General features: G+C 42.1%; 2 protein-coding genes across 3 annotated transcripts in view; one reads left to right on the top strand and one right to left on the bottom strand.

Moving 5' to 3' along the window:
• Positions 1-904: 904 nt before the first annotated feature.
• nkx6.2 (NK6 homeobox 2) lies at positions 905-3,751 on the top strand. The gene is made up of 3 exons (XM_020641304.3): positions 905-1,734; positions 2,316-2,488; positions 2,813-3,751. The coding sequence occupies exons 1-3, from the start codon at positions 1,281-1,283 to the stop codon at positions 3,059-3,061; spliced, it is 876 nt and encodes a 291-aa protein (XP_020496960.1). The 5' UTR covers positions 905-1,280; the 3' UTR covers positions 3,062-3,751.
• A 2,362-nt stretch (positions 3,752-6,113) lies between these two features.
• LOC109989512 (inositol polyphosphate-5-phosphatase A) overlaps positions 6,114-14,135 on the bottom strand; it is a 178,073-nt gene continuing 170,051 nt past the window's right edge. Inside the window, exons 14-16 of one of the 2 annotated variants that reach the window (XM_020641291.3) lie at positions 10,984-11,052; positions 9,325-9,361; positions 6,114-7,796 (exon numbers count right to left, since the gene is read on the bottom strand). In XM_020641291.3, coding sequence (XP_020496947.1) covers positions 7,747-7,796; positions 9,325-9,361; positions 10,984-11,052 — 156 coding nt within the window. In that variant the 3' untranslated portion in view covers positions 6,114-7,746. Of the gene's footprint in view, positions 7,797-9,273; positions 9,362-10,983; positions 11,053-14,135 lie in introns of both variants that reach the window. The other variant, XM_020641293.3, reaches the window with a different exon arrangement.

Here is a 14,135-nt window from a genome sequence, read left to right on the forward strand (position 1 = left end):
AAACATGTAAAAGCATGAGATCATGTTTGAAGCGGAGTGAAGATGTAATCTTTTATGAATGTGGATTACAGCAACAAGCGGAGGAATAACTCCGTTTTTTAGACCTTGTCTTCCAAAGTGGGCTCTGGGATCAGTCACAACAGAAAATAGCATGAATGCAAATTAAATAAAATAAATCACTTTGACATGGCTGACCACGCTGCACTTCTCAAACATCAAACAAAACTATTTTTAAATGACTAAAACAAATCTATCCTGTTTATTTATTATTTTTCCGTCCACTTTTCTTCACAATTTAATTTTCTGAGTCCGTGAAATTCACTTTAGGAGTCCGTCCTCCCCTCGCAGAGTCCCGCTTCTTCTTTAATAAACCCGCACAGTCTGCGGGACAGCTCATAATGTAAATGTATATTCTTTGTCATATGTGGAAACAATGATTTCCGCGCTGTGAGACGCATCATTAACAGCACCGCTAAAGATCTTAATAGAGTGTGGCTGCTGCTGATGCGTTCATGGTCTCCTCCGATTCCACGAATATTGAAGGCTTAAAACACGGCTTTGAAATAAAAATTAAAAAAAAAGATTGAAACATTTTCTTCTGGTGGAGCGCAGACGATTCAAGTACAGATTAAATGATTTTATTCCAAAACAAAGATATTGGCTATAAAGGTAAGAGATTCATGTTCTACATTGATTTGTTGTGCGGCTGTTTATCCGCTTTGAAAGGCTACCTGTCAGTTCCAATAAGAGGAAGGGAATTTTTCTGACTGTACGTAAAGGCAGCACCCGTCCAACGAGCACGCACAAGAGAAGCAGCGGACCTTCTGTCTCCTCCAATCAGGGCGCTGTCTCACTCAGTTCCTCCGTCCAATGGGAATAGTGCTCGTGCAGGTGGCTGCGCTATTATCAGCGGGTCCCGGCTTCCCCCGCAGCTAAAGAGCAGCGAGTCAATTTATGGAAAGACAAGCCGAGCCCTTAATGGTTCCCATCAAAACCACTAAAAACATCATCAGCGGCTTCCTGTGGCGGGCACGTTGTGACAGAACGAGACCACGACGAACACGCGGAGACGTTTTTGGGACTTTTCGAGCTGTTCGCTTCCCCAGAGAGGAGAGAAGTTTTCCAACATTCCCACACTCTTCTTCTTCTTCGTCCTCCTCCTCCAGGATACTTCAGGAGAAGCAGAGGTGGCCTGGATCCTGACTCTTCAACTTTATTTACTCGAATCTTTTATTTCCCGTTTCTTTTAACCGAGCGTGCCCGGTGGTTCATGCTCACAAATGTTAGCGGTCGGGCAGATGGAGGCTAACCGGCAGAGTGCGTTCGTCCTGGGCAGCACCCCGCTGGCGGCGTTACACAACATGACCGAGATGAAGACGTCCCTGTTCCCGTACTCGCTGCAGCAGGGCCCGGCGGGTTTCAAGACGCCCCATCTCTCCAACCTTAACTCCCAGCTCTCCCACCTTAACTCCCAGCTCTCCATGGGCACCCCGCACGGAATAAGCGACATCCTGGGAAGACCCATCACCACGGCCGGGCAGCTGCTCTCCGGGTTCCCAAGGATAAATGGCCTGGCAACCACCGCAGCCGCCGCAGCCGCTGCGGGAATGTACTTCAGCCCGGCGGTGTCGCGGTACCCGAAGCCCCTGGCCGAGCTGCCGGGGAGGGCGCCTATCTTCTGGCCCGGGGTGATGCAGGGTTCTCCCTGGAGGGACCCGCGGATTCCCTGTCCCAGTAAGTCCTCTTTATTTGTTTGTTTTTTATTTTACCTTTGTACACTTGAAGGATCATAAAGTGTGTTCACTTCTAGTTCATGGATATAAAATTTGAAAAAGCAGTTTCTCTGCTCGGAGTATTAGTGTTGTTATCGTGTGTTGTTACTCTTAATGTAGGCCTGTGAAAGGCCTGTCACTGCACATATAATCACACACAAACAAAAACACTTCACTTCATTTTATTTTACACAGAAAATGTCGATATTACAGCTGATATCAAGTGATAAAATATAATTACGCACTGCGTGGTCGCCGTAAATTCAGGCTGCTTAAACACTAAGTTCTTAATAGATAATGACGTTTTTATGTGTACTTGGCAGGACTTTCAAACTTGTTACATTAAAATATTAATATAAAACTGTCATGGTACCATGGTGAGTAGTTTGTCAGTGAACTCGTCATATAGCTCAGACACACTTTGGCCAGTTGGAGTGTAATTTGGCTCATAAAATATGTGTTAACCTACAGGAGCATCACTTTATTAATACTATCTTTAATTAAATTCAGTGCATAACCATCCTGCGTGTTTCTGTTTTGCAGCTCAGGCGAGCATGATGATGGACAAGGACGGGAAGAAGAAACACTCCAGACCCACTTTTTCAGGACAGCAGATTTTTGCACTGGAGAAAACTTTCGAGCAGACGAAATACCTGGCCGGCCCGGAGAGAGCGCGCCTGGCTTATTCTTTAGGGATGACCGAGAGTCAAGTCAAGGTAAAACATGAAGTCAGATACCTGTGTAAAAATCCAAGGGAATTATGGGGATTCTTGTTTTTTTGTTGCGTATTTTTTTTTTCACTTTTACGCATCATTTGAATTTACAGAAGTAAATTATTTCAGAGCAAAAGCTTTCATTGTATCCAACTAAAAACAATCTTTGTAGCATTTTTTTCATTATTATTTATATTTCTGATATGAATTCCCCTGTTTCCCATGTTTTGTGCCCTGGATAATTTAAACCTGCTTTGAAGATATGGAAATGATCCACAGTATATTGGACCTGTTGAGCATCTGTGTGCCTCCCTCTCTACTCCTCAGGTTTGGTTTCAGAACAGAAGAACCAAATGGCGGAAGAGACACGCGGCAGAGATGGCCACGGCCAAGAAAAAGCACGACTCTGAGACCGAGAAGATGAAGGAGAGCTCGGAGAACGAGGACGACGACGAGTACAACAAACCGCTGGACCCAAACTCAGACGACGAGAAAATCACGAGACTGTTGAAAAAGCACAAGGCCACCAACCTGGCGCTGATCAGCCCCTGCAGTAACAGCTCGGACACTTTGTGATGCCCACACCTGACGGGGCCAAAGTCTGGGGGGTCCTACAAAGAGAGACCTGTCGCACTCTTTCTGACCCCCTTTTCCACCTGACATTATGAACATGCGCCTGATGGGATGCGTTAAACTCACACGGAGCCAGAAATGCGGAGTGTGTGCCATGACGCACGGAGAACGCGCTGACCGTGACGCATCCAAATCCAAACTTTTACAGACTCTGTGTACTCGGAGATGTAACTTCTGTCAAAACTGGACTTCAACAAGACTAATAAGTTCACGTCAGCTGAACGGACAATAAATATTGGGGATGAGGAGCCGTTTTGGCGACGTTTTTACGCATAAAACTGGAGTTTTAACAACAGGTGTAAATGTAACAAACTATTATTCACACACAATCCGGATCAGTGTCGGGCCTTTCAGTGTGACTTATTTCATTTATTTCACACATAAAGGTGCTTTTATTTCTCACTCATGGAGGCATGGCACCTGTTACATTATGCGTAACACATTAATCTTAAAAAAATGGCAGCTCCTTCCTCATTTCAAAGTCTGGCAGGCCGCTTATTTAGCTCTGAATTAGACCAATGAATGTTTTTATGAATCGGCGATATTTTATTTGAAGGAAAATGACAAAACTGCCTCTTAAGTTGTTTTTTTTTATGAAACAAAGTATGCACCACTTTCATTTAAAAAATCGACTTTATTTTAAAATGTCGATTCCTAAACGGCTCACGGTCATTTTAAGCCGTTTTTAAAGGTGACTGTCAGTCGTAATTATGAGCAGCCGACACTGATCCGGGTGCGGGACGCATGTTAAAAATGGCAGGTGTAATCGGGGCCTGTGATGCTTCTAAAGCTCAGTTTAACCAGGGTATCCACTGTCCTAAAAGGCGAGAGAGTTGAATGTTCTGCGGGCGCATATTTGAGCTGAATGGATGATTTGTGCTGCAGCCTGAAGATGAAAAATGTTCGTGTGAAGATTGTATATATTTTTTACTGAATAAGTTATGTTCGGACGCGCTTATTGCCCCTCAGATAGACCCGCTGCTTCCTTTTCATTCCTGCAGAATAATGCCGCCTCTTTTCTTCTGCTCCGGAACAGAAATGTACAGACTCAGAATGCTGTAAATAATCACTGTAAAAACAACAAGATCTGCTTTTTAACCCCACATCACACACACACTTTTCTTTCACTTAACTTGAGACAGTTTCTGTTTTTTAGTTTTTTAATTTGTCCCTCATCATCAGCACACAGCGGAGCAGCAAACTGTTGGAGTTAAAGAGAGAAGGATGAAGGTTCAAGGAAGAGAAAACACTTTGTATAATGAATAAATTATTTAACAAGCATTTCTTCTTTTATCGTGACTTTTGTTTGAATGTGTGGGCTTAATATAAATTAAAGATAAATTCATGAATATCTTAACTGAATTTCGTTATTTTGCGGAAAGGTTGAAAAGAAACTCTTAAAATAATTATAATAATGATGATGGCGTCATTAAAATGTCGTTATAGTTTAAGACACATTCAGTATTTTGTTTAACTTCATTCTACATAAAGAAAAGAAAAGTTTGACTTTGTTGTTCATGCAGGTTTATTTGTATCTTCAGAATTTTAACAGTTTATGTGGAATTTATCATAATTATCATTTAAAGCAAGGCAGCGAATGAACATCAACATTACAACTGTTTTGACAAAAAAAAAAATCCACCTCATGACAGCCCCATAAAATACATTTAATCCCAGTTTGTGAAAGATTAGGAAATGTTTTTTTTGTACTTTTCTAACCAAAAGTCATGAAGGCAGTTTCTATGAGTAACACTGAAATATTTGAGCTTTTGGCTCTTTTACACCAGCTGACAAATCACATTATTATTAATAAGACTATTATAACAATAGAAGACTGTTTCATGGTTTATTAGAACTCTTAGAGGCCATCTTTGGCTGCTCTCTCATCACTTTGTTTTTCATCTTAAATCTCAATCTCTAAGCGTAACAAACTCTTTTTGACCATTTTATGTTTCCGTAGTAATTTTTAAATTAAGATTTATTTCTCAGCTGTTAATAATATTTTACTATTTAGCCTCAAGAGTTCCTTTGTTTAGTATAAATCTATATAACCCAGTGCTGTGGAGCTGTTTGACAGAAGCTCGCCCCCTCTGTCCTTAAATGGCACTGCACCCATTTGTTTCCTCCATGCAGATTTGAACGCTATTGGAGCTTCACGTACCGTCACTTCTGGATTCAGCCAATCAGAAATAATAAGCCATCAAATCAAATTAAACTTTGTATGTTTTATTTGATTGAATTAGTGTGAATTAAACACCTGCTGCTGCTTAAAGCGGATCCGACTGAAGGAAACCAAGTATGGCCTACTTATATTTTCTCACATTTACGTCGCTCTCGCAGAAACAGTGGACAATATAAAGAGCAATTTATAGTTCCCTTTTTCCCACTTAAACGCTTTTTGATTTTAGTTTATAATTTAGATCAAATGTTATTTTTATATTTATGATTTTAACAAAATCTACTGGAAGTTTGTTTAAAAAAATCTGTAAAAAGTTGAATCTTTGGAAACTTACGATCAAAAAAAGGCGACATACGGCTCTTAAAATGTTGACAGTTCTTTTTCCATTGTGCATCTTATTGGCGCATAACCTATATGCATAGTAAAATAGATTTATTTATAGATGTATTTAAGGTGTTTCACCCTGTTGCAGTTTTATCTTGTATTTCCTTCATTCCAGAAATCTGGAAAGATTTTACATTTTTTAAAGCAAGAAAAAAAAGAAGTAAGCTACTTTGCTGGTTTTCATTGCGATGTTTGACTAATTCTGAGGACATATCAGCAAATTGGGAGTAACTTCAATTAATATAAAATCGAAACTCTACAAATGTGTTTTGGTCCCTGGCTCGGCTGGAGGCCCATCTCTCTTGGAGCCGTCGGTGCATCATCTCCGTGTAGAAACACAGTTCGTGTCCAATGAGGAAGAAGACACTGAGGATGTGGTGTGTGAGGTTTGAAGAGGTCATGTGAGCTGGAATAATGAGGACAAACAGCCGGTTGAGCTCTAATGGTTTTTTATTGCTTGAGAACTGCATCACCTCCTACAGTATAGAGGCCATGCCGTCAGAGGGGCTAAAGAATCAAATCTCTATCTGCTTTAATAAGATGGAGTGAAGAAGAAAAAACACAAACTGCAGCTTAAAAAACTCCTACAGTAAACTCACACAGAGCAGCAGGAACCCAAACAGAAGCAGGCGGGATTTATCTCGATTTTTAAACTTTGAACCAAAATCACAGCAGCAGAACAGAAAGCCTGCAGCAGGCACTCAATCATTTCAGTGATTCAGATGGAAACGTAAGAGCAAATAAAATAAAATAAATCAGGGAGGATCAATGTGACGGTTTGACACAGTCTGAAATCTGTAGTGTAGGAAATGAAATCGATAAAAGGAAACGCTGGCGTCTCCGAGCTCCCCTTTAATGCTCAAATGATCCGCGATGAGCAGACGAATAAAAAGCAACTCCTCCTCCTCCTCCCTCCTCCTGCTGCTCTTTCCCGCGTTTAGAGTTTCTCTCTAGTTTTTTTTTTTTTAAACATTTCATAATCAACACCTTAAACCGTCTGACTTAAACATTGAACTCTGACACACGTCATGTCTGTGTGGATACTTGGCACCAAAATGCAGTAACAAAAACGGACAAAATTACATTTTAAGGATACCCAAGCCTATCTAAAATATCACATTCAGAACCATAATATTATAGAAATAAGTTAGAGTAATAATGACATAACGTGAGAGTGCTATATATGAGACATTATCTTATATACTTGCATGGTCTATGGCACTGCTTAAAACATTCTTGGATAGGCAATAAATCACACAGAGTGTCTCTCCTCGGTGCTGCAGGAACACCCACACAGTCTGCACAAACATTTGGTAAGAATTATAAATTATCTCTTTAAAAAGTACAGTATATAAAATGAGACTCAACGGATGTGTCAGGCATGGCAGTGTGTTGTGCACACAACAACAAAAACAAAAATATATTTATATATAGAGAGAAGTTGTTGAAATCTATCTTCCAACAAAAAGGACCTCAAAGTTTGGTCAGAAAGAGAACGCCACTAAAACCATCAACAACTCTATGTTATACTGTCCAATGTACAAATAACCCTAACGATATAGATAAGACAACTTTTTTTGCATTGCACTTTTCTTTTTTTTTTTTTTTAAAACACCTTACACACTGTGTGGAGAGAGTAGCTTCTATACACAGAGGCAAACCTATGGATGAGTGCGGTGTCTAAACATGTAGTCGACTGATTTCAATTAGAGTTTTGGCAATGAGGCTGTGGCATGGAAGAGAGTCGTCCGTCCGTCCGTCCTGTTTTTCCTTCTCTGGGGAATGGGGGGGTGGGGGGTGGGGGGGTTGCATGGCAACAGTGAGGTCAGCGATGTGTGTCTTGTCTGGAGCCGGGCCCTCGGGTGCTCGTCCACGTCTCAACAAGTGTTTTATGGAGAGAAAACGGCTTCGTATGGATGAGGTGTCAGGACAACTGTGACTGGTCAGCACTGCTGAAAAACTTTGTCTTCAGTGTACGCTTGTGTAAAGTGTGTGTGTTTGTGTGTGTGTGTGTATTTGTGCGTGTGTGTTTGCATGTGTGTGTTGGTGTCCTGTTTGTTTCTTCTCACAGAGGCGCTTCACGGAATATCTGCTCCCCCCTTTGGCAACACTTCCCTGAGGAGAGGAAAAAGAAACGTTTCATTCCTCAGCAAGAAGCCGACATTTCAATCAAACCAAAAAATGACCTGGTGCCGACTTTAAAAATAAAAGAAAAAGGTTAGAAAACAAGATGCTGCTCTAGTTTGTGAGTGAAAAGGGAATTTCTGTCCTTTTGAACACGGGCCCTAATTTCACACATTTTAGGGTCTGAATTGGAAAAAGAGCAAAAAGTTTCTAAACTGCCTCTAAAAGATTTCTTTTTGTCCCTGAAGGACTCCGATTGTTAGTCTAAGAGTCTGACATGATTACAGAAAGGATCCCTGCAGAGATAGAGCTTTTTTGTTAGAGAGAAAGACGCTTTTTAAAAACAGAAATATAGAAACTGGGGTGCAATTGGCCTAGTGGTTATGTCACGCCCCATGTAGTCCTGCAAAGTTATTTTTGGGTCTTTTTGCCGCTATTGGATAAGACAGCAGAATAGAGACAGGAAATGCCAAGAGGAGAGAGAGTGGGGGGGGGGCGATATGCAGCAAAGGGCCAAGGCTGGACTCGAACCCACGGCTGCTGCAACAAGGACTATAGCCTCTGCACATGGGGCATGCAACCCAACCGCTAGACTATCAGCGCTCCCCGTCCTTTCCCGCATGTCAATTCCCATTTTCTCTCTCTCTCTTGCTCCATTATTTCTGCCTCTATCCACCGTCCTGTCTCTAAAAAAAGGCATAGGAGCCCAAAAATGAACATTAAAAATGAAAATAAATAACATAAAAACAGTTGTAACAGCGTGCTTTTCAAAACCACCAGACTCCATTGACCAAAATCAGTCAATTTATTCCCCCAGACTTTTTTATGTAATTATGGGACTCTTATTATCCCATAATTATGGGTGTTTTAAATGGGTTGAAAGCTTCTAACACCAAGGCCAACAAGTCAAATCAGAAGTAGAGCAGAGACTCGTGTGTTCTTCAAGGTCAAGTGACTTGTTTTTCTCAATGGAGTCTGGGGGTTTGAAAAAAAAAAAACACTGTCACAACTATGTTGATTCTGGTTAAAGAAGAAGAATTATGTAAATGGCTGTTTAACAAAAAGCTCTCTCTCTGCAGGGATCCTTCCTGTGATGCTGTCAGACACTTCGATAAACAATCTGCTCCTGTCAGAGACAAAAACAACAACTTTTACTGGACATACTTTGGATTAATTTGCAGATATTGCAGCCGTCGTCATGGCTGTAATCCAAGCGGAGCAATTCAAAAACTTTTTGCACCAATTCTTCATTTAGCCCCCGAAAATATGTCAAACTAGAGCCCCCATGTTAAAAAGACACAGAAATTCTGCCTGAATGTCTTAAAATGTCAGAAGCATTTTAACCACATCAAATCTCAAACAGGCTCATCTGTCTCCAGAACCAACTCGTAGTGACACAATCAAGCAAGTCAAAGCAAACAATAGCAACAAGTGTGAGAAATATTAAGAAAGAAAAGTTAATATTTACCACGACATCACTGCACCACACAACACTTGTGCTTATTTGCATTAGGTTTACCTGCCCCCGCTGTTATTCGGAAGGACAGGAAGACGGGCTGGAGGGGGGGGGGGGGTCGGGGGGGGGGCAGAGACAGTCAGAGAAGACAGGTTATTGATGCTCCCTCCCTCTCTCTCTCTCTCTCTCTCTCTGAGGAGGAGTCGCAGGTTAAACTCACACAGCGGTGCCGTGCATTTCTGTACCCGCGTGCTAACTACATCGGACATTTCTTTAACATAGCTGTGTGTGATTTTAGCGGCAGTGTGCGGCGGGGAGGTGAGCCGTGCTGCAGTATCCTTCAGTGTGCTCGGGTCACATCACACACACACACTACTGTCTGTGACACTCTGAGTATTGATGAAAGACCTGACTCCAGGCGCCTCTCTTTCAGGGTAAGACCTTCTTGTCTGACACGGAGGAGACTGAAGCCACAGTGTTAAACAACTTTCTATACAGTCAGCTTTAAAAAAAAAGAAAAGACGATCCTTCCTGTTGGCTGTTTCCTTCAACCTTTAAGTCAAACTCCACTGTAGATACTACATTTCTATGACAGACCATTCTTTCTGTAGTGATTCATTTTGCTTTACGTGAGGATATAAAGTGTGATAATGCTTCATGTTTTAAGGTTAGCCTGATAATAGAAGAGGTGATTAGCTTAGCTTAGCACAAAGACTAGAAACATGTGGAAACAGCTAGCATGGCTGACTGCAAAGAAAACAAATCTATCTTCTAGCACCTCCGCTGCTCATTTAATAACACTTCAACATCTTACTTTAAGCCTTTAACATCATGCTTTAACCCTTAAATATCATAATCTAACACTTTAACATCATAATTTAACACTTTAACATCATAATTTAACACTTTAATATCATAATTTAACACTTTGACATCATGCTTTCACTTGTTTTAGTCAAGTCAACTCTATTTATATAGCACATTTTTAGTGTAAAATGGACATGTTTTTTCTGTATGTTAAAATAGTTTTAATTGACAACAAGTGATGTTTGTTTACAGCTGGAAGAGAGAAGCATTAAGGATGATCGTGTATGTTGATCCACACAAACGTAGGTTACAGCTGTTTGGAGACGTTCCTGTTACATAGAAGTTAAGTCTTGTAGTTTTGTTTGGAGATGAATTCGGTGGGTTATTACCTCAATGTGTTCTTATCGTTGCATGTGTGTGACAAAGTGTGGAATAGGGCTGAGTATAATATGGTTAAATTAAATCATGATACTCTGCAGTGAAGGAGTTAGTGTGTACTCTGGTGTGTACTTCATGTGCACGCAGGAAGCTACAGACTGATCAGATGTGGTTGAATTTGTTTCTACTGTGTGATAAGACACATCAAGATCTTTTCATCACCGGTTCTTAAAGGTTCCAGTTTGATTCAAACACTTGATTTGTGGTGATGATTTTAAGCCTCAAGGTTGTTTCTTATGCAGAATCTGACACATCGTGAACACACACACCACACACACGCGCACACACACACACACACACACACACACACACACACACACACACACACACACACACACACACACACACACACACACACACACACACACACACACACACACACACACACACACACACACACACACACACACACACACACACACACACACACACACACACACACACACACACACACACACACACACACACAGTAGTTACCTTGTGGTCCCCCATGCAGACATTGGGCCCGATGTTATCATACACTATGGACTTCTCTTCATTTTCAGGCTGCAGAGACACAAATTCACATGTTCAGGTCATGAAAACAGAATAAGTTACATGCTTTATGTTTCATAATAAATAGAACAGGAGAGGGAGTGAGTCACTGGACATCAGCACTGCTGTGAGTTGGACGTATTGGCACAAGGTAGTAGCAGTAATAGGAACCACAAATAGTTAAAAATAAAAAAACGATTCAACAAATGATTACGTTGTCATATGACCCTGGTTTTGATCGGGCTTTTTCAGCATCCTGTTTTTGTGTTCGTGTATGTAAACATCACAACCTTATTTCAGAAATAAGGATAATCCCTCATCCTGATTTTGAGAAGCGTGATTTTGCTACACGAAGAACTCCAAGAGGAAACAGGATTCAAGTCTTTGGGTAACAAAACCAGGATACTAGTATTTATCATGTAGGCCTATACAGGGATATGATGAGATGTCTGTCTGCATGTAAATGGCATGTCCCAAATATGATCACAACTGGGATGAGGCTCATAACCAAGATACTCAAGTCCATTTAAACACGCTCAAGGGGCGGCTGTGGCTCAGATTGGTAGAGTCGGAATCAGAAGATTAGGGAGTTTGATCCCCGGCTCATGTCCAATGTGTCCTTCAGTGAGACACCAAGTTGCTCCTGCTGATCCGTCTTCAGCGTATGAATGTGATTGGCTAATACTAGCACACTTCACTTCACATAGCAGCCTCTACCAGTGAGTGAATGTGTAGGTGTGACCTGCAGTGTAAAAGTGCTTTGAGTATTCTGAAGACTAGAAGAGCTCAAGTCCATTTAGCCTTTATTCATTTTTAGCTTCACCAACTCACCTGGTTCCACAACGAATCTGTAACTTGATTGTTACCAAAACTGTGTCCTGCTCTGTTACTCTGTGTGTCTCCATGGTTAGCAGAGCAGCTGCTTTGTAGTATGAATATTTGAATGTTTCATCATCATGATGATTCACCAGGGACCGGTCACACCAGGGTGTGTTTTGTGATTCTCAGGAATCTAAATGATTAACAAAGACCCCACCTCTTGTAGGTTTACTGCTGACCCTCGCAGAGATGCACTGAGCGAGTCCTTCAGGAGGAAGTGGGCACAGATTCTACTTTCAAAGTTGAGCACAGTGCAGTGAGGAGGAATGAAGAGCAGGAGGGATTCACAAAGTGCACGTTTTTTGTTCCATCACAGATTCTCTGAGTGTAATCTGAGAGCCTATCAGAGGAAATCATGTTTCAATATCTGCACACAAAGAAGCTGTTACCCTCTCACACGGGGATCTGCAGACTGGAGAATAAATCACACTTGTCTGGTTGAACTAAAGACTTTTTACACACACACACACACACACACACACACACACACACACACACACACACACACACACACACACACACACACACACACACACACACACACACACACACACACACACACACACACACACACACACACACACACACACACACACACACACACACACACACACACACACACACACACACACAGGGTTGTGACTCGGTGTGCTGCTCCGGCGCTTCAGAAGAAAGAGACAGAGAGCTCCAGAATGAACCATAAAGTGAAATCCAAATTAACTTCAGACCAATCCCGCAGCTGAGCGGGGTCAGCACACCTGCACCTCACTCCGCCTCCTGCGGCGGCCTCGCACCGCCACCTCTCTCCATTCGTCTCCCCGAGCCGCAAATACATTCATCAAACACACACTTGATAATTCACAAAGGCAGCAGAAAATTGTGGATTTTTTCGGGCTGCATAATCTTTAGACAGATAAACAAATTACCCGGGGCCCGGCGGCAGAGAGGGAGTGCTCGCTCGGCTAAACATTCATTACCGCCGCTCCCGGAGCTGGTGCCGCGCCGCGCAGCCAGCGGGCAACCTTTGGCGTGTTAGGGCTCGGCAAGCAGAAAATAACATGATGGCGAGTTAACCGACCGTGCCATGATAGATGACGCCACACACCGGGCTGTTTACGGGCCTATGTCTCAACAATCTGTAACGCTGAGAGCCGCAGAGTGTGTGCTCAGTGAATCATCAGCCAATCTGCGAACACACTAACTGTTCACTCCGTCCCCACATTACAAGCAATTAGCCGGAGCATGAAGTGGGGGGAGGAGAGCAAACAGAGAGCAGCTGTGTGTGTGAATCAGTATTTCTATCATTCTGACACATTAAGTGGCAGAAACAAACTGGCTGTTATCATTTTTGAAATGTTTTACAGTCCTTGTTTTTTGTTTTTTTGATTGTTCCTTCCAGGCTTCAGTCAGAGGAAGAAGAAGAAAGATCAGGAAGGGATTTCTCATTTGTGGCCGACAAAGGAAAGCCAAACTTCCTGAGCAGCCCCCCCTGTGGTGAACAGTTACTGTACAATACACCGCTGCTTCTACTTCACACACACATTAACAGATGAAAGCCTTCATGCATTGAACACACACAGACCAAGACAGCAGGGCTTACTCTCAGAGCTAAAGAATCTGAAATGCAAAGAAAATGTTCCTTTTTTCCACATCGATAAAACTCTCTCGATAAAAAAAGCTGGCCCTAATTTCACCATCACACATGGAGTCTGAATGACTTACAGGTCCAAAAACAATTAAAAAAACAATCAGTGACGTGGGCTTCAAGTCCTCTCAGATGACCAGATCACCTTCATATCATCTGTTGAGTGAATCAACTTTTGATTTGGCAGAATTGCCCCAAAGAAAAATGGTCAGCCTGTCCCCCAAAACATGCAAAAAAAATCATCCTAAGGTCTAAATATGAAAATACAAGAATCTCCCTTTAATGAGAATATGGTTACAGAGAATATGGGAGAACTTGGCAGAGCTGCACGGTGGATCTCAGTAATCCAGCAAACACTGCAGGCGGAGAGGATGGGGACGGCAGACTGTGCTGCAATGGATTTGAGGCCTGCAGGGTTTGACGACAGCTCTGTGGCTTAATGAAGATGATGGAGGCCTGCTGGGGTGAAGTGCGGGGATATATATACTGACTGGATGGACCCGTGCTTTAGCTCGCCCAAATTAATATTCATAGACACCTCATCCCTCCATCTGTGAGGCGACGGAGGGCG

Source organism: Labrus bergylta, chromosome 10 (genome assembly GCF_963930695.1).
Source record: "Labrus bergylta chromosome 10, fLabBer1.1, whole genome shotgun sequence".
Classification (NCBI taxonomy): domain Eukaryota; kingdom Metazoa; phylum Chordata; class Actinopteri; order Labriformes; family Labridae; genus Labrus; species Labrus bergylta.